The 21,254-nt window shown below is 44.4% G+C and overlaps 1 protein-coding gene across 2 annotated transcripts in view; it reads left to right on the top strand.

Moving 5' to 3' along the window:
• Abca13 (ATP binding cassette subfamily A member 13) overlaps window positions 1–21,254 on the top strand; it is a 398,914-nt gene that overhangs the window by 85,358 nt on the left and 292,302 nt on the right. For both annotated transcript variants that reach the window (XM_041669712.1, XM_041669711.1), the window contains 6 exons: window positions 2,023–2,132; window positions 8,056–8,168; window positions 14,431–14,597; window positions 15,275–15,354; window positions 16,248–16,369; window positions 20,359–20,553. In XM_041669712.1, coding sequence (XP_041525646.1) covers window positions 2,023–2,132; window positions 8,056–8,168; window positions 14,431–14,597; window positions 15,275–15,354; window positions 16,248–16,369; window positions 20,359–20,553 — 787 coding nt within the window. The remainder of the gene's footprint in view (window positions 1–2,022; window positions 2,133–8,055; window positions 8,169–14,430; window positions 14,598–15,274; window positions 15,355–16,247; window positions 16,370–20,358; window positions 20,554–21,254) is intronic.

Raw genomic sequence — 21,254 nt, 5'->3', positions numbered from 1 at the left:
AGATTTTCTCAACTTCAACTTCCATCACACTCTGAAGCCAGCATCCATCCACACAGAATGGTCCAAGTCAACAATTTCTTGCCCCATTTACCTCATTATTTGGCATCCAAGTATGATTTGGATTCTTTTTTTTTTTAAAAAAATTTCGAAAGCAAAAGCTTTGTCCTGGATCCAGTTGTTTTGGGACTGGATATGTGCATAGTATTTGGGAGGCTAGATTGACCAGCGCATTTATGCATGTATCACAGTTTCTGCTGTGTGCCTCACTAATATGTATAGTCATCACATGCCCATAAAATAACACAATGAATTGGAAAACAGTGATGAGTCAGGTGTGGCAGCGCATACCTATAATCACAGCAGCCCTGGGTACCACTATTGGGCATGTAGTCATGAAGGTGAACCATCCAGTTCAGTCCCAAGATGGTGCTTGCATTTGTAACTAACCATAGGATAAAAATAGGTAGCTAAGGACTCCTGACCTCCTGAAACTCAGCTCTAAATCATGATTTACCTCTACTCTTCCCATTCCCAAATTCTACGTCAACAGACTGGTATTGAACTCATAATCCTGCCCCAGCCTCCAAAGTGCTAGGATCACAGGTGTGTGCTGCCAGTCCCTGCTGGAAAACTTGTTCTTCAGAGTTCCAGAGTCACCAAATAAAGTTCTGGCATTAGCTTGTTGCTTTGGGCTGGAGGGTTTGTGCCTTTAGATGTACAGGACCCCAGGGTGCTGCCGCTGCATCAGCTGTGACTCCTGGATATGGCAAGGCTGGCTGTCCTGTGATCCTTGCCTGTTCACTTTTCTCTTAGCTTCATGTGGCAACTTAGAGATGTCACATAAATATTTTCTCATTTACCACCGGACAGGCTGACCTACTTCCTGTCAGTTTTGTTGCCACAGAACTGTATTCTGAACATGATCTTTTTTTATGGCTTGGAAAGATATCCTTACTTGGTGGAACAGATGTCTCATTATTTCAAATTTTAAATGCTGACTTCCAAAGCCTCCTGTTTTATCTCCTCATTGTCTTTGATCCTTAAACTATGGTGCTTGAGTGTAGTGTTCTGCTTGGGATTTGCCTCCAAACTGGAGGTAATCCTGGGCACTCCATTCTCTAATCTCAGCTTTCACCTGAGATTTTTCAGTTCTCCACAGATAAAACTCCCACCATACATCTATATACCTTCCTTTTTCTTTCTTCCTCCCCCTCATTTTTACACAGGCTTTTGCTACACAGCCCCATCTTGCTAGCCTTGATCTTGAGAGCCAATCTTCTGAGTGCTGAGATTGTAGGCATGCACCTCAACATACATATGACCCATCATGTTTAAAAATTACTATTTTAATTTTGGTTGAGCTATATTTATGGGGAACAAAGTAATGCTTTGATACATGGATTAGGTATAAACAATCACGATCTAGAGTTCAAACATTGAAACATAGTTTCTCTAGCTATTTGGAGATTTAAAAGGTGTTACCATTAACTGTATCCATCTCACTGTGCTGTAGAACACAACACTATTTGCTCCTAACTGGGACTCTCTCCTCTCCCTGATCACTGTAGCCTATAGAAGCCTCTGTTCTGCTCTCAACTTCTATGAGATCAACTCTTTTAGGTTCCACATGAATGGTGACATATGATCTATGTTGTTTTGTCCCTGACTCATTTCACTTAACACTACCACCTCAATCTGCTACGCTGTTACTAAGAGCAGGCTTTGTCCTTTCAATGGCTGTCATATTCTCACCCCTTCAGTGCCCAACTCTTGCATCTCAAGAGAATGGAGCAAGAAGAGAAAGCAGACATCAAGTTTATAAGGAGCAGTAATCAAACTGCCATAGAAAGCAGAAAGGTTCCTAGAGGTCCAGCCTAGTATCCTGCATGACTCTTTTGTTTGTGCAAAATAAACACAGTAGAGTGAGGAGACAGTTCTTACACATGACTTAACCTTCTATGCAGCAGCCATGCTCAGAGGTTACGCATCTATCCGTTAACACCACGATCTGTTTTCCCTAAGTGTTTTTGAGATGTGTCAAGTTTTCCGGCAGCTGGAGAAGCCCTCGGAAGCTGTGGAGATGCTGCACAGAGTGGAGAGGATGGCTCTGCGTGTGCTCATCATCTTTGCAGGTGGGATACTTATGTAAGAAGCACTTCTAATTGCCCTGTCCCAGTTAGCACAGCTTGACTGTCAGAGAGATACATAGATCGACTCCGAGTTTCTTTTAAAACAAACCATAGGTTTCTCAGCCTAGCGATTAGGTCCACGGAGGTCTGGCTCACCCTTCCCAACCTCAGTGGCCCTTCTGTAGTCAGGCTGCATAGCCCTTCCAAACCTACACTTGCCTTTCTGGTCCTCAGCTTCCCAAATGCTGGGATCACAGTTTTATAACATGATATTCAGCCCGTGTGTACTGTTGTGAACATGCTTTCCCTGACTGTAAAGGCTGTGTAAATAGAACCTGAAATGCTGGCCTGAAATTCTTTTATTGAATGAGCGAGTTCCTGAATAGAAGCCAGGAGCCCCCAGACACTCGTGTTGCCTGTCATGAAACTCCTAAGTGTGCAAGCTGTTTGTGTGGGGTGTTGTTGTCCCCGATCCTCCTAAGCATTCAGTCTGTGTGGTAATACTTAGCTTAAGCAACACTGGAAGGGACTTCTGCATACTCTGGGCTCTTATTTGGTGCAAGTGAACAGGCTGTGGGGTTGGGGAGGACATCCCAAAGAGGAGTCTAGTTTGCCCTAGAAGGGGAATAAGAATACACACAGAAGTCTCTCATCAGAGAGGAAGGGTCGTTAGCCTCAGAGTGGATTCACTGGCCTGTGTAAGTGGCCATGGCTGGGATCCAGATGTGTGGAAGAGCATCTGTCTGCAAGTGTAAGGAGGAAGAAGTGAGACTCAGGCAGGAACTAGCCCTCTAATATTTTGTTTTAAAAATGCACACTCATAAAGCAATGTGATTGTTGATACTGATCAGTGGTGTTGGCTGGAGGAGGGTACTGTGGGTGAGGATGGAGGTTAGATGAGAGTAGACCACGGGGAATAAACCCAAGTGAAGGCGTGCCAGCTGAAGGGATGTGTCTGTGTGCTAACTGACATGATACCTAGAGTCTGGAAGAATCTTGACATGAGAATGGTAGATATTCAACTGATGTTTATAAAAGGACTGAGTGGATTGTTGAGTGAGTCCAGGCTGTGGGATGGGCACACTGGGGCCTGCCTTCTTCACTTGTAAGTAAAGATAACACAGCTCTGTGTGCCAGAAGGCATTGCTGGGCGGTGTAGCTGGAAGTTTCTCTCCCGCTCGCCAGTTCCTGAATAGGCACTCAGAGGCTTAATATTAATTACTCAGGCTTATTATTAACTGGCTCTTACAACTTAAACTCACCCATTTCTGTTATTCTATGTATTGCCACGTGGCCATGGTATTACCTCACATCTTGCTTCTCTGGAGGCTGCTGGAGTCTCCCTGACTCTGTGCCGTTTTTCCCCTGTATCTTTGCTTAGATTCCCTACCTGCCTTTTCTGCCTCAAATCAGCTTCTTTATTAACCAGTGGTAATAAAATATATTTACAGCATACAGAATGGCATCCCACATCAGAGCAGAGTGTCTTCGGGCACAGAATTAAACTTGACTTTGCTCAGTGCCATTATGGCCACTGGTCTACGGGAAGGGGAGAGAACTTGATATCAGATAGACTGGAGTTCAGGGCTTCATGCTAGTTGATGAACACAGGGCATACAGAAGGATCTCTTTGAGCCTCAAAGAGGGTGAACTAATTTCTGTTTCAAAGAACAGTTGAGAAGACTAAAGAGGAGGAGAGAGTAAACCCGTGATCTCCCTGGGGCCTTTCTGGGGACATGCATGTGGTGCCCACATTCTGGCTCTCTTTCCCTGGTTCTAGCCCAGGCTGAGGCTGGGGCTCCCTGCCTGCCATGGGAAAGGCAGCCCCCAGGCTACTGAGAACAGCTCTTGGGAGAGTTGAGCTAGTTCTGGTCTACTCACTGCCCTCCTCACAGTAAGAATGTTTCTCTGAACCCAGGAATTGGCTAACCCTTTGGATTGAAACATAAAAAAGTGAGGAACAGGGGGCCAAAGTGAACACAGATGATGCACCCGAAGCCTGAAGACTGTTGTGCAGGGGAGACCTACATTTCCATTTCCAGCTGGAGATGTCTATAAACACAGACGGTATTGCCAAACACCAAGTATTACATGTAGAATCACACAGCGTGATGCTCAATAAAATCTCACCATGCAGAGACATGCTTGGGGATATTAAATCAAATCTCTCTCTGCTTCTTTCTCTGGCGTATAAAATTCAGCCATGTTTGAAGGCGCAATTATTTTGACATTTCACAGTTGGGTAAAGTAATGAATTTGCAATGAATGGAAACACTTACTGGTACCTGGATTTCCATGTAATTTGCCATTCTGCATCAGAGATGCTAAATTAATATAACACATGAAGTGATGTTAGAAATTAATTTTTGGTATATATGTTCCACTTGGGTGTGTCTGTTGTTTAAAGAGCTGCCTCACTTTCCTTACTAGGGCAGACCCTGTTCTGGAGAGTAGGAGATTGGGCAGAACCGGGAGGCTCTCATCAGGGGAAGTAGGAGGGCAATGGACCTGGACAGGCAGCTAGATCTTCTGTCACACAAGGAGTTGAGCTGTTGGAGTTGTTAATGTCATTGTTGTCACAGATGTAAGTTCAACATCATTTTTCTGTTCCTTCTGGTGTTAAATATGACAGCGGAGATCATGTCAGAGCCTGCTAAGTTCATGGAAGAGGAAAAAAAAAACTGTCACTGGGCATCCATTTTATTGTCCTCATACCACAAATTAGTGAACTTAGGAACAGAGAGCCTGAGTCATGCTTGGAAAGAGGGGTTCAAGGTCAGGGATGGAGAGGGCTGAGTGGGCTGAGTATGTGCTGTGTAAGCATGAAGGCCTGCGTTCAGATCTCCAGCACTTATGTGAAAGTTGACTGTGGCTGTGGGTGCTTGTAATCTTAGTGCTGGGGAGGGGGCAGGAACAGGTGGATCTCCAGAGCTTGCTGAGAGTAACTCTAGTCAGTTAGCCATACATTCAGTGAAAGCTATTATCTTAGAACAAAAAGATGGAAAAGGGATGGAAAAAGACACCCAATATTCACCTGGTCTCCATGAGCACCAGCATTCACAGGGACACACACACACACACATGCACACATGAACACACACATGCACACACATACACACATGGACATGCACCTTTCCAGCTGAAGAGATGGGTGGAGACAATAGGGCTTGGGGAACAATGTGGAGATCTAGTGAGGGCTGGCAGACCTGGAAAGCCAGGGAAGATCTCTAATGTGTCTTCAAGGTCAGAAGAGGTGCATGCTCAGGTAGAAGGGATTGGAGCAAAGCTTTGAAGAAGCAAAGGGGGGTGGAGGAAGAGGGCATCCTAGAGGGCAGAGGATACAGGTAAGAGTTGAGCTGTTGCTAGTGTCAAGACTGCTAGATAGTCTTGTGGAGATGCCTGGAGGGTCTGCTGCGCAATGGGGACAGAGAGAGGACAGAGAGGTGACCAGAAGCCTGGTACCCCTCCTTATAAGCACATCATTGTGATCTGACTAGGAAGAAGTGCAGGGCAAGGTCACCCTTTCCTCCCCCTCCCTCTTTTTATTTTCTTTCTTTGTTGGGCAGACAGTGTCTCCCTATGTGGTTGAGGATGGCAGTAAATTCAGGATCCTCCTGCCTCAGCCTCCTAGATGCTAGGATTGCAATAGAGTACCTTCATGCTAGGATAAGGTGGAGCCTATTTGGTTTGGATGTGTTCTCTTAGTATACTGCCCAAACTAAGACATTTAAAAGAATTTATTTATCATTAAGAACTTTTACTATATGAAAGTTAACAAGTTTGGTTATTCATAAAATCATACTTTGGTTTCTGTAGTGACCCAGCATCTAGAAGGTACTTAGTCATGTGCTAAATGCCAAGCGTATCTGAAAGCAAAGGTGAGACTCTGCCCCTGGGAGAGTGTGCAGTAAGCTGAACTCACAGGGCCCTGGACAGCCAGAGAAGGGAAGGGCAGGGCAGGGTGGGGAAGGGAAGGGAAAGGTGAGGCTGAGTTTGGAGAGATAGCTAGTTAGAGAGGAGACAGAAATCCCCTGCAGAAGACATGGGGTGGGGATAGGGGCATGAGGAGCTTGGATTATGAGTGATCAGGAGGTAGAGGTGGTCAGTAGCTGGAGAAAAACGTGGGGCACAGCAGGGAACTTTCCAGATTTCTGTAATTGACCGGCTCTTTTTGAACTCAAGGTAGATGATATGGCAGGGGTAGTTGGCATATGGCTAGTACCTGCCGGGAGTATGTTAATCTCCAGGGTTTGACCAGTTTGGGTGCTGTACAGAGACCCAGAATCTATTAGGAAGTAGAGTGGAGGTGTGGAGACCAAGGCAAGGGAATGCCAAGGACGTTTCCAGATACGACTGGAGAGGGGTGGAGGATGGGGAAGTGGACACATGCAATTCATGCTCCCACAAGAGCATTCCGGGAATGAAAGAGTGGAATGATTATAACCATGCTAGGACAATGGGCAAGAAGTCTGTGCAAACCATAGTCAATGGGTATCCTTCCCAGAGAGCGTGTGAGAAGGGCCGGTGAATGGGAATTCCTCTTACAGGGGCACAGGAAAAGAGGCTGTGCTGGGGAGGCAGAAACTGCAAATGATTTCTATTCAATTAATTTAGCCCGGACAGATCTTTATTTACATTTCAGACTGAAACAGCATAGTATTAATACATAAAGAGGATATAATATTTGTACATAATGGTATGAAATTTAGCCTTTTAAAGAATGGGTTTCTGTCATTTGCACCAACATGGATGGGCCTGCTAGACATTGTGTTGAGTGAAGAAGCTGGACACCGAACGCTACACATTGCAAAGTCATATATGTAAAAGCTGAAACACTGGTTTAGTGAAATGGGCAGTAGAATGGTGGGGACCAGAGGTTCCAGAGCTAGGGTGTCTGTCAGGGACAGAGATGCAGTTGGATATAAGGAACAAATTATGATATTTTACAACCTAGTGGAGTAACTATGTTTCTACTACTGGTTTATTCCGGGAGGCTACTACAGCCAGTGGTGTGTTTCAGAACAGCTACGTGAGAAGTCTCTGAATGTGCTCAGCACCAGGAAACACTAAATACCTGAAGTAAGAGCTAGTAATGTCTTAGTTACTTTTCTTTTTTAAAAATATTTATTTATTTATTTATTTATTATGTATACATTATTCTGTGTGTATGCCTGCAGGCCAGAAGAGGGCACCAGACCTCATTACAGATGGTTGTGAGCCACCATGTGGTTGCTGGGAATTGAACTTAGGACCTTTGGAAGAGCAGGCAGTGCTCTTAACCTCTGAGCCATCTCTCCAGCCCTCTTAGTTACTTTTCTGTTGCTTTGATAAGACACCATGGCCAAGGTGACTTATCGAAGAAAGGTTATTTGGGGCTTACAGTTTCAGAGGGTTCAAGTCCATGACATGGCAGGGAGCATAGTAGCAGGCAGTAATGGCACTGGAGCGTAGCTAAGTGCTGACATCATGAGACACAACCACAAAGCTGAGGAAGCTAATTGGGAACACTACGATCTTTTGAAGACTTAAAGTCAACCTCCAGTTACACACCTCCTCCAACGAGGGTACATCCCCTAATCCTCCCAAACAATTCCACCACCTGGGGGCTAAACACTCCAACATTTGGGTCTATGGGGCCATTCTTATACAAACTGCCACAGCCAAATATCTTGATTTAGTGATTTTATACTCTCTGGGTGTGTGTAGAGAAAGGCAGGGTACTCTATGCAGAGGTGTACTTACTATATATGCATTAAAAACTAAAATGCTTTAAATGTTAAAGTTGTACCTTTATCTGCTTATGCATCTTGATGATTTAAGGAATGTTTAGAAATTTGTATCGTTTCGAATCTTTGAAGAATGATTTTCTGAGATTGGACAGGTCAAGAGAGGACTGTCTATTAACATCTCCTCTTTCTTCTGGCAGAAAACCCTTTTCTTACTAAGGACATTCTGTGTGCTATACTGAGTTGCAGGGGGATGAGGAGCCTGATCTTACCTGTTATGCAAGGAGTCACTTTGGTACATCACCATTACCAGGTTTGTCTTCTTTTATGTTTCGGAGAATTTTGCATTCATTATGGTCCAGGCAAGGCAGTGGTGTTGGCTCAGGCAAGGGAGTGGGGTTACTCAATAGTTGCAGCTTGGTCCTCAGAACCAATGGGCCTCTGCTGTGTGGTCACAATGGGCATCAGCCCTGCAGAACTGTCAGCCTGCAGAGCTTGGCTTTGTAGTCAGCTACAAGAGCTGCTTGGTAAAGTCTTAGGGATTTTACAAGTGGTGGTTAATCAGTTGCATCATTAAAACTCAAACTATAGACACATATGATTAAATAAATATGTTAAGAACAAAAGCAACAAGTACTTGGGACACATAGCTGTCTAGTTTTTGATATATTTTACTGCCTTTGTCCTGAGATCATATACATTTGTGTCATCTGTATGAGGGTGGTATTCTGCTGCTGTGTGCTTGCTACTGAGCAGGGCTTCCTAGCTCTGTGTTCAGTAACATCATGCTTGCAGGAAGTGGGATGTTTACACCAGGGAACTGGCAAATGCTCTCAGATTGTTGGTTTATCCGTCTATCTGTCTGTCATCTTTCTTCTCTTTCTCTTTCTTCCTTCCTTCCCCTTCCTTCCTTCCTTCCTTCCTTCCTTTCTTCCTTCCTTCTGATTAATTCATCTATCTCATCTGCCTGTACATCCATCCAACCATCCATTCATCCGTCCATCTATTCACTTGTCCATCTGTTCATCCACCCACCCACCTACCCACCTACTGACCCATCTACCAGTTTATTGTCTATCACTTATTTATAATTTATGTTTTGGAAAGATAGTTTTTATTTCTTTATTTTTATTAGCACATATTAATTATTCATAACAATGAACTTAATTATGACATTTTATACATGTATATAATATACTTTATCATATTCACTCTCATTATCCCCTGCTTCTTACTCCTTTCCATTCCCACTGCTAATCATTTTATTTATGCAGTGTATTTTGATCATATTCTTTTCCCCTGATTCCTCCCAGATCCTTCCCGCTTTCTTACCCAACCAACTTCATGTTCTTTTTCTCCTTTACACACCTGTCACCCCTCTCAAAATGAAAATCTAAATGAACAAAAAGTTCAATAATGCAAAAATATTCAAATGAAACAATAGAAAATAAAAGTCACGAAAGAAAAAACATGGAGTCCCTTTTGCGTTGGCCAGCTGCTCCTGGGCATATGTCCTGCTAGGGAGTGGCATTCTGTTGGGGAAACCTGATTTTCTCCTTCCCAGCAGATATAAATTGCAAATGGTGTACGGGTTAGGGATGGGGCTTTCTGTACACTTCTCCTTCTCAGTGCTGGAATTTTTTCTGTTTTGACCTTGCTCGGGTCTCATGTGTGCTATCACAGCTTATTTCTGTAAGTTCCATATATGCATCAGTCTTCTTATGTCTGAAAAATGCTGTTTCCATGGAGTGCATGGCATGCTGTTAAATCATCGGCCCAAAGGGTCCCAAACCCCAGCATCCCCTCCCCTGATGAAGCCATTACCTTAGCAACGTAGTTTTTAAATACTTGCTGTTCCATGTGGCCTTAAGTAGCTGAGAACATTGACAGATGCCAAAGACCGACAGCTGATGAGACCCTGCCTGGCAGTTTCCTTCCTCATTAACGTGTACAGATACTCAGGAATCCCACCCAGGTGCTCCAACTTAGAGTGAACTAGAGTGTGATTTTTATATGGGGCCCATTCATATAAATTAAAGGCCAGAGTCCCTGAGAAGCTGGAATAATGGCAGTGTTTTTCTAGAAATAAGGTAAAGACTTGGGTTTTATCTAGGCACAGTTCCGAGTTTTTGCTGTTTTTGTGGTAAAGTGACCCTTTCGTCACAATTCAGTGTTGGGTTCTCCTGTGATTCGGAGAGACATAACCGACAGGACCATGCATTGCTAGATAATATCTCAGTGATGTAGCGAGGGCCTAACAGGCTGCTCTCCTGAGGAAGCATGAGAAGGTGGCAAGAGCTGTGGTCTGTCAGGGTGAAGCCCCGAGGAGCCCGCCAGATAACTGCCCCGGCAACCCTAGAGTTTTCTTTTTTGTGTTGATATATTTAAATAGTTCCTTTAGCTTCAGACTGTGCACACCTTTGTTTGGAAAAGACAGACCTTCTATAATCTAAAAATTCCCAATATATTTCAAAATCTAAAACTTGGGGTACCAACATGATACCATACTTAAAAATACATACATGACATACCACAGTCAAAGTACAGGTGCGCTGACGTGCTAGATAGGATGCCTTGAGACTGTGTGCATAGAGTACAGTTAGAGTAGGCTTCTAGCCTTACTGTATCTCATGATTTGTAGCTGCTGTATAGTGAGATGCCTTGTAGCTGCCAAAGGAGAAAGATGCTGAACCTTACCAGTAGGCCACAGCCTCGTGATGATACACAGATGGAGATGTAAGAGCTGTCTAGGAATACGCCTAAGCTATTGGCCAGTGTTGTAATTAATATAGTTTCTGTGTGATTATTTGGGTCTGGGAAATGAGCGGGCAGTCTCCTACTTGAGATATTCCACTATTCAGAAAGACCTGAATTGGAAAAACTTCTGGCCTTAAGCATTATTTAGATAAGGCAAATTCAGCTGCATTACATGTGGAAAAAAAAAAACCCAAATCTTATTTTTTTGAATGCTGAGAGAAGTTTATGATAATAAAATGGGCAGCATGGCCCAGATTTTGAAGCAACTGACCCCAAGGCATTATTCATAGTTCAAATCAGTGTGTGTGTGTGTGTGTGTGTGTGCGCGCGCGCGCGCGCTAGGAACTCTGACTGGATAAAGAGCAGACGCCCCTGCTTTGGTGGTAAAAGCACACAGTTGCTCATGTGAGGACGCAAGCATGCCTTAGTTTGTTTTCTGTTGCTGTGATAAACACCATGACCAAAAACAACGTAGGGGAAGAAACCGTTCATTTGGCTTACAGGGTTCATCCTCAGGGGAAACCAAGGCAGGACCCTGAACCAGAAATCCTCTGGTAAAGCTGCCTCTTGCGCTGCTCCGGGTTGCATTCAGCTAGCTTTCTTATGCACTCTTGTCCTTGGATGGTATCATCCATAGAGGACTGGGCCTTCTCTGTCAATTACCAGTGAAGAAAATGCTTTAGAGACATGCCCAGAAGCCAGTCTGAGGGAAACAGATCCTCAGCTGTGATTTCCTCATGGTAGGAATATCAATTGGCAGCCTTGAGATTAGCTACCACAGAGGGTCCAGGGTACTCAGTGTGTAAGTCCTTCGGAAATGTAAATCCTCTCTGGGTGATTCATGGGGTTTCTCTAGGTTAGGATGAGGTAGGCAAAGGGTTTGATGGTATGTTTAACGGTTTGATGCCTAAGTATTCTACTGTGCGGTTTGTTTAGTACCAGCAGGGGGCTCCACTCACCAATGCACATGATCCACAGGCAGACAACTCTGAATGTCAGCTCTGCATCCGCTCCCTCATTGTGATCCCAGCAGCAGAAAGTAACTGTCTTGGGCTAAGTAGAAACCTGAAATTAGGTTTTAAAAGACATTAATGCCCACAGATTTACACTGGTGCATTGACCAGAATCAGGGAACGTGGCTGGAATGGCAGGTTGGCTTGGGGGCTTCTGAACACTTCCCCAAGTCTAATTCTTTGGACCCAACAGTGCCTACTCCTCTGCTTAGTCCCTGGGTGATGCAGGCCTGCTTCACTCAGAGAAGGAGGGCTTGTGTGCTACCTTTGACACGTGGTGGCTCTTCACTTGCTCAAGGCTGTAGATTAACAAGGTCAAGTGCCAGTTTTTATGTTCGATACTTTTTACCTGCAGCCTGGTCCGTCTTTACTTAAAGATGTTGGAATATGTCCTTTATCACTCCCTGCTACTGGAGAGGGCTGTCCACTTTATCTCTCTGCAATTCTTTCTATGTCAACGTTAGCGTTTTGTTAAACGTAAGAATAACACTAGCAATAGAAGTCTTATCTGTGCATGTGACTCAGGATGAGCTGGGAGGGCTAGGCGGGTGCATACAGTGCGGAGAGGCTCGAAGAGATGAGGCAAGTGGGTCAGCGTGTCAGCCGATGCGCATTGCACCTGATATTCTTGTCACAGCACAGCATGGTGCCAGGAGAGACCTCTATGGAGGAAGGGGGCATCAGGTCTCTGACATGTTAGACGAGAGTCTCACTCTCAGGGGCAGGAGAAAGCACAGCACATGAAAGGAACATGCTAGAAATGGACAGAGATACAGCCTCGCCCTCTCGGTCTTGCAGGGGTGTGCCTGCCATTGCTGCCATTTATCTCCTTTCTGCTCTCATGGGGACATTTGGAAACAAGCCGGGCCTCAGTACCCATGGCAGAGCAGTGAAGGGGGTGGGGAAGGAGGCTGCATCTGTGGGGATGTCAATAGTGGACGTCTAAGTGAAGAATGGGGTGAAGCTGGGTGTCCTTTCTTTTTTTTTTATTTTTTTTTAAATTTATTTATTTATTAAGGATTTCTGCCTCGTCCCCACAACCGCTTCCCATTTCCCTCCCCCTCCCCCCGATCAAGTCCCCCTCCCTCATCTGCTCGAAGAGCAATCAGGGTTCCCTGACCTGTGGGAAGCCCAAGGACTGCCCACCTCTATCCAGGTCTCGTACGGTGAGCATTCAAACTGCCTAGGCTCCCACAAAGCCAGTACGTGCAGTAGGATCAAAAACCCACTGCAATTGTTCTTGAATTCTCAGTATTCCTCATTGTCCGCTATGTTCAGCTAGTCCGGATTTATCCCATGCTTTTTCAGACCTAGGCCAGCTGGCCTTGGTGAGATCCCAATAGAACATCCCCATTGTCTTAGTGTGTGGGTGCACCCCTCGTGGTCCTGAGTTCCTTGCTCGTGCTCCGTCTCCTTCTGCTCCTGATTTGGACCTTGAGATTTCTGTCCGGTGCTCCTGTGTGGGTCTCTGTCTCTGTCTCCTTTCATTGCCTGATGAAGGTTAATATTCCTGAGGATGCCTATGTGTTTGTCTTTGGATTCGCCTTATTTAGCTTCTCTAGGAACATGAATTATAAGCTCAATGTCCTTTATTTATGGCTAGAAACCACATATGAGTGAGTACATCCCATGTTCCTCTTTTTGGGTCTGGCTTACCTCACTCAGGATAGTGTTTTCTATTTCCATCCATTTGTATGCAAAATTCAAGAAGTCCTTGTTTTTTACTGCTGAGTAATACTCTAATATGTATATATTCCATACTTTCTTCATCCATTCTTCTGTTGAAGGGCATCTAGGTTGTTTCCAGGTTCTGGCTATTACAAACAATGCTGCCATGAACATAGTTGAGCATATACTTTTGTTGTATGATAGGGCATCTCTTGGGTAGTCATATTCCAGCACAAGCGTGCTCTGCGGTTGCTCCGGCCAAGGTTGCTCCGGCCAAAGCACTGTGTGGTCCACAGTGCTGAAATCTCAATCTTCATCTCGCTGGTCTTAGTGCAGTTAGTTTTCTTTCCATTTTGGAGACTGAGTTATTTGAGTTATCATCTCTTCTAGATTCATGTATATTATGCAGATGGCACGATTCTTTCTTTCACATGGCTGGATAATATTTTATAGTACATGTAAGGCTTTTTGTTTTTATCAGTTCTTTTCCCAGAGGACCTCAGGTCAATTCCCTGTCTTGCTCGCTGTGTATGATGCTGCAGTGAGCAGAAGGTGGACAGTCTCACACTTCTGGTTTCCCTTCCATTCGATACAGACCCCGGAGCTGTTTTTGGGATGTACAGTAGTTTTGAGGAACTCATATATTATATTCTTTAATGACAGGACTACTTTGCCTGCACAGGGTCCCTTTACTCCATGTCTTCAACATAATCCTTCCTTGCATTTCAAATAATAGACAGCTTAGAAGATTTGAGGATAAAATCTCTCTGCAGGTTTTACTTGCACTTCCGTGACTGGCGGTGTAGACCTCATACACTGGCTCTTCGTGCTAACCGTTTCTACATTACCAGGTCTGTGGCCATTTTTTTCATGTTGACATTTTATTTACTTTTTTCTGTTGAATTGTGAGTCACCCAGAGGAGCTGGAAACTGGGCTCTGAAAACCTAGTGCCAGATAACAGGGTGTGTCGTGCTTTCTGTCCAGCGTTGCAGAGGAAGCTGTTGGGCTCGATTCTATTACTGCGCATGCGCAGAGGAAATAGGCCTGTTCCTGCCGCTTCGGGACATAACCGGAAGTCTACATTTACCTGAGAACCAGCCTCAATATCGTGACCTCTGTCACCTCCTGTTTTCTAGGAAATGGGAAAGATATGGTTCTCATCTGATCAGCTGGACTGTGAACGTCTTAGCAAGAGTCTTTCCAGCGCCTTGGAAGGCTTCAAAAGCAGCTTGCAAGATGCTTCTAGCCAAGGCTGCACGTGCCGGCAGCCCCTGGTGGGAACAGTTCAGCAGCACATGCACAGGTCAGTGTCGCAGGAGCTTGCTCCCTCCCTAGTATTCTCAGTCTTCAGCAAGAAGTGTGCTTAAGTTACCGATTTCAGATAACATTGGTGCCACATGTCTTTCCACAAATACACGTTTAAATGTAAAACACAAGAGCAACTTCTGTATCAGGTGAACTTTATAATGAGCAAGACCCTGGGTCAGGAGTTATGATCCAGGATGTCAGTATGATATTAAATAGAAATATGCGAGCAGTCAAATGGTTTCAAATATCTTCATACTTGATTCAAACTTTTCAGTGTGTTCTAGAAGTGTGAGCCCCGAGGAGAAGGTCAGGGGCTCTACGTTCTGCAGATGACGTAGACACGGGGAAGTGGAGTACTTTCGGTGGCTGCACTAATTTCTCAGAGACACTGTAGTCTGTTTTATCTGTTTCCTACATCTGCGAGAAGCCATTTATCGTGAGTCTTATTGCCATCACCCTGATTCATTTGCTGGGTTGGACTGAGTGAGGACGTATTGGAGCCCTGGTGTTGATGAAACTCACACACAGATGGTATCAGAGGACAGAGGGTGTCCATTTATCAGAGGGAACCTGTGTTTTCCAGCCTGGCTCCTGGAACTGAGGCAGGGTTTTTCACTCCAGCCTTGCTTCTGCTGTTTTATCCTGTCTAATTGTAATTTGCTGTCACTTTAGGTTGATCAAAAGTCTTAAGGAGACCTGGATGACAAAGATTCCTGTTCTGATGTTTCTTAGCAATTTCACAGTCACAGAAGGTTTGTGGTTTCCAAACTTGCTCAATTGCAAATCAAATTTAGCATTTCAGCCCAGTATATGTTAAAATAAAACATAGAAAGGAAAGTTGTCAAAGGTTAAAGAAGAGGAGGCCTTGACTCGAGAGGGGTTGGGAGACAGAAGAGGGTTAGGAGGGAGGAGAGGGAGGAGAAATGGTGTGATGTTTTAATTTAAAAAACAAAGTAAAATAAAATTTGATGTTTAATTCTAATAAATTAGAACACAAAAACAAGAGTTGTGCTATATGTTACCTAAAACAAAACAAGACACCAACTGAATAATTTAGAACATGGCTAGTTGCTGGGGTTCAGGCTTCAGAAAGACATTTCCAAGGTCCTGAGGTCCCAAAAGTCAGGCAAAGGTAGGAATCCTGTGTTGTCTGGATTTTTCACTGACCTTTCGTCCTTCCACGAACCACTTGATCCCATGAGTCTCTGTCCCATCCACACAGCTCCTAAAACTCACACAGTATCCACATGGCAACATCACTATGACGTGTGACAAATTCTCACACATCCTTAGGTGATGGTTTTCTTATTTAAGGAAGTGAAGACTAGGTCTTCTGAGTACATGATCACTATTTATTCAGAAAGAGTCCTTTCTAAAGTAAGTCTCAAACCATTCAGGACCCAGAGTCAATCATCAACTAACTAGATGAGACCACAAAACCGAAAGTTCTTATTGACTTAAATAAGAAGTAATCTCAGATCTCCTTAGAAGAGGAAATCTTTAATTAGTGTCTACTATAAGCTGGGCACCAGAAGGGAAACTTCTTATTTAGGTCACAACATCAAATTTTGTTTTAAATCAATAAAACTTCTGAAAATTTACCATAAAATTTACTATAATTTTTTTCCTTTTGTGTATTCTTCAGATGTAAAAGTAAAGGACTTGATGAAGAACCTGAGCAGATTAACCGAGGACCTTTGTTCCTCCTTCCACATCTCAGACGAGACCATCCAGAGCATCTTAGAAGCCACCGTTTCCCATTCAAAGGTACAGGGCTGCTTTCCATTGGGAAGGAACCCTCCCAACTGCAGGCGCCCTAACACCTTTCTCTGCCTCCTCCTCCCTGTTCCATGGCTGGGGGAAAGGATGTCTACACAAACGATGTAGTTAAAAGCAGAGGAGCATATGAGAGCGGGCAGGGACCTGAAGGATGTCAACACCTCGTGATGTAACTTGGTCACATTGCCTGCCTTTGGGACAGAAACGATGAGGTTTCTGGCAGCATTCATTTTAGTGATTCCTCACCCTAATTCACGAAGTCCATTAAGTTTGTGTATGGTTCCAAACGTGTCATAAATCTCAAATCTCCAAAGAAAGCTACTTAAAAATATATAATCTACCATGGCGGAGAGTCACTGTGTACTCTGGTCATGTTGTGTGGTCCTAGCGGATGAGCAGTGCCGGGCTCAGGGTTCCCTAGCGTGGCTGAGAAGGGTTGGGTAAGGACACGGAACGAGGAGTAGTTAAAACCCTTACGCCATGTGTTATTTATCTCTTAACTTGCCAAATTGGTGGAGGGGAATTGCTTATTGGTGGAGATGGGAGCGGATGGCAACCATGTTGGCCCCTTGCTACCTGAATCTTTAGCTGATTTTTTTTTAAACACATAAATGCTTCAATTGACATTTGCTCAGGCTCCCATATAAATTTAATTTCATGTCAATTCCGACTAATTGGGGCTAAACGCAAGCGTAGTTAGTAGACTCATTAACAGTTAATCTAAATTAAGAAAGAAATAGATAAAACGCTAGAAATCCAAAATGCCAACTCTAGTATCACAAAGTTACTTATCACAAGAAGGGCGATATCTATTTTCGATAAAAGTATCAACTGCATTTCATTGGATACGACATGCCCTGGAGATGTGGGGATGAAGGAGGAGGGGCCCTCCACGGAGAGCGGAGCAGCGCTGACATTTCTTTAACTAGGCAGTGTTCAGTGGGAATCGTGGCTGCTGTGGATTGAACATGGCAGTGTGGAGCATCTAACAGGAAGCCCTGGCAGAGGCTGGAATATGTTTGCAGCAGTGTAAAGGTGCCTGTACGAAAGTGTCACGATAACTTCAGTTCGGTAGTCTTTCACGTCTTCTGAAGTTCTGGCCTTGCTGCCTGCTTAAAATCAAGCAGCCACCAGGTGTCGCTGATGTTCTATGGTGGGAGGGACTGCAGCGAGCTAGTGGATTATGCAGTGCCTATTGCAGTACGGAGGCTTTTTTTTTTTTTTTTTTTTTTTTTCGCTCCTATCTATGTACATTTCTCTGCATCGCCATAAACGACTGTGGTCACCTAAATAGATGGATCCACGGGTAATTGGACAGGGACTAAACAAACGCATTCTCATTGTTCAAACACATACGTACACATGTCCAAGACTTCACACGTGTCCACAGCTGCTTAGCAGGTAACACGTTGGGCTCTGTTTTCTTCTAGAGCCTCAGGTTGATGGCCACTTTTTGTCTCTTGTCCCGTCTCCTTTTGTTTGTCCCTGGCTTTCTTCCCCACACCCTCTGGGATCCCTGGGAACTTCCATGCACATCTGGAAACAGCTATGAAGCTGCCTTATACAGAAAAGCCTTCTGCTTAGCTACATGTGAAGCTAACATTATTCTAATGTCCCTGTCAGGGTAGGTTTTTTTTTTTTAATGAAAATAATATTAAACAATCAGATTTTATTTAAGGTGGATTCCTCTCCTTGACATGACAAGCCTCATCTAAATCATTCAGGACCTTAAGAAAAAAGCTGCTGAGGTCCCCTGAAGAGAAGGGGATGCAGCCTTTGGGTGCTTTTTAAACTTGAGCTCCTCTTTGGGAGCTCAGCATCTGGTCCACGACATAAATTGTTCTAGCAAGTCCCCAGAATGCCTGAGCCAACTTCTCTAAAATAAATCTTGCCTGCCTTCCTTCCTGTCTTCCTTCCTTCCTTCCTTCCTTCCTTCCTGTCTTCCTGCCTTCCCTTCCTTTCTGTTTATTCTTCTTTTTTTACTGCACGTGTGTTTGCATGTTTGTATGCAAATTTGTGTGTGTGTGTGTGTGTGTGTGTGCATGCACACACAGGTATGTGAGTTTATGTGTGAATGGAGGTCAGGGGGAAATATTGGCATCATTCTCTACCGTCTTCATTGAGGCTACATCTTTCTTGGAAACCATAGCTTGCTGATTCAGCAAGTCTGACTAGCTAGCTTGGTTTTGGGATTTCTTGTCTCTAGTCTTCCCCTTTCACTCATCCTCCTGGTTCTAGGTTTATAGGTAGGCTATTATGGCTATGTTCTATTTAGATACTGGGGTTTGAAGAACAAACTTCCTTCCTCATGTTTGTTCAGAGCGTGTTTTATCTGGCTAGCTGTCTCTTCAGCTCCCCAATCCAGGTTTCCAAAAGAAGTCCCCTCTCTGTGTCTCTGTCTCTTACTTTTAGTCTCTGGGGATCCCTGACTGATAGACTGTACTGTGTCTTAATGAGTTTGTAGTGCATGGAAGCACCAAGTGAGCTTTCTTTGACTGCAAGGCTTCTTTTTTTAAAAAAAAATTTTATTGATTTTTATTGAGCTCTACATTTTTCTCTGCTCCCCTCCCTACCTCTCCCCTTTTCTTCAACCCTATCCCAAGGTCCCCATGCTCCCGATTTACTCAGGAGATCTTGTCTTTTTCTACTTCCCATGTAGATTAGATTTATGTATGTCCCTCTTAGGGTCTTCATTGTTGTCTAGATTCTCTGGGATTGTGATTTATGGGCTGGTTTTCTTTGCTTTATGTTTAAAAGCCACTTATGAGTGAGTACATGTGATAATTATCTTTCTGGGTGTGGGTTACTTCACTCAAAATGATGTTTTCTAGTTCCATCCATTTGCCTGACTTCAAGGCTTCTTATGGTCACATGATTAGGGATCACACAATGAGTGCAAGCTTAGGTACGTTTCAGCAGCTGTACCCAGGGTAGTATAAACGTGCAGTAGGGTGTCTAGTTGCTTGTGTTTTGTTTTCTTTGTAATTTTGTTACAAGCTCAGTGACTGAAAGAGGAGCCTCAGTGAGGAGGCCCCTGAGTCCTTGTGTCATGGAATACCAATGGCGTATGAACAGATAGAGTCTGTCTTCAGGGCCTCCTTCAGAGCTTGGATGCTTTTATTTGCTAAGGAACCCATGGAAAGCTTGGAAATCCTTTTTTCAATCTAGAAGTTAAGAGAGGCAAAAATTGGTTTAAAAATGCCAGCTTCCTACACGATGACAACAAAGAGGGAAAGACCTAACAAACTGAAAGCAGAGAAAAGTGAAGCGGCTTCCTCGGAGAAGGCCCAAGAGCTTGGGACAGGTGGCCTCAGGGTCGCTGCATAGCCAGTGGGTGCTCCAGAGCCCTGCAGAGAGAGAGAGAGAGAGAGGGATGGAAGGTTCCACGCCAGTGCTATCAGTGCGCCAGCAAAGGCAAGCTGAACGCACAGACAGTGACTCTCAATTTCCAACACGGTTCCATTTAGAATGTTGGAAATGGAACAGAGAGCTGGCCTCTGCAATGCTCTGGATACAGGTTGATCCCCCAAAGGCTCATGCTGTCAATGCATGGTCCCTTCAGGAGGTGGCTTCCTAGCTGGAGGAAGTTAGTTTATAGGGACTGAGACCTTAATGCCCTTAAAGGGGACATTGGGAGCCTCAGCCCAGCTTTCTTTCTCTTCATTTCCTGGCCACCATGAAGTGATCAGCTTGGTTCCCCCGTGTGTACCCCACCAAGGGGTGCTTTCACCAGGTTTGTAGACTGTGCAGCAAGACCCCTCTAACCATGAAGCAAAACAAGCCTTGCTTCCTTCTGGGTGTTTGCTGGGCCGTTTTGTCCCAGTCATGAAAAGCTAACAGAGGGACTGTGTCTGTGAGTCTTCAGCGTGCAGTTTCCAGGGGTTTGTTTTTTCTTGGGAAAGTGGGGGTGGGGTGGGGGTTTTGAAGCTCAATCTGTGCTGGCCTTGCTTCCCTCTGATCCATACACTCCTCCGCAGCTTCTCTCCAGTGTCCTTGCTGTGGCTTTGTCTGGAAAGTGTGATGAGGAAAGTCTTCATCTCCTGTTGACATTTCCCAACAATGAGAAATCCTGGTTCGCCACAAGGGAGCTCTGCAACCTGCCTGGGACTCAAGTGTTCTCTCTGCTCGTGATGATGGGCCAGAACCTGAACCTGAGGCACTTCATTTACAAAGTAAGGACGGAGTCCTTGGGGGAGTGGGGCCCGGCAGGGTAGCTGCTCCTGTGGTTGTGCTGACCATTCACTGGCTGTGTCTTGTCTGCACCTTCAGACCTCAAACCCAAGGGTGTTTGGTACCTTTTTTCTAGAAAAGGGTGTGATGTATAGAACGTATGTGTAATCTTCCATCTCAGATTTCTGTCGCTGTGGTCACTGCCACGACCAGAAGCAACTTTACACTTTACACTTTCATGTCGTAATTCATCTTTGAAGGCACTCAAGACAGGAACCAAAGCAGAAGCCGTGGACAAGTGTTGCTTCTTGACTTGCTCCCTGTGGCTTGCTTAGCCTGGTTTACTTACAGCTTCTAGGACCACTGGTACTGCCCACAGTGAACTGAACCCTCCCACGTAAATCACTACTTAATAAAATGCTCCGAAGGCTTGCCTACTTGTCAATCTAATGGAAGCATTGTTTTCCAATTTTGGTTCCTCTTCCCAGCTTTGTCTGGTTTGTGTCAAGTTGACAAAAAAAAAAAAAAAAAAAAACAAAAACAAAAAAAACCAAAAAAAAAACAAAAACAGCTAGCATGTTTTCTATATGCTATGATTTCTCTACAGCATGTATAATACCCAAGAGCTAATAAATGCTATATAAATACTTGTTACTACTGCATTCCCTTTGGAGTACTGATAAGAAAAATATCTATACTATAT

This window comes from Microtus oregoni, unplaced genomic scaffold, assembly GCF_018167655.1.
Source record: "Microtus oregoni isolate MIOR12 unplaced genomic scaffold, Mior012 000019F_ref0000042, whole genome shotgun sequence".
NCBI classification, from domain to species: domain Eukaryota; kingdom Metazoa; phylum Chordata; class Mammalia; order Rodentia; family Cricetidae; genus Microtus; species Microtus oregoni.
This window is presented reverse-complemented; position numbering and strand designations above follow the sequence as displayed.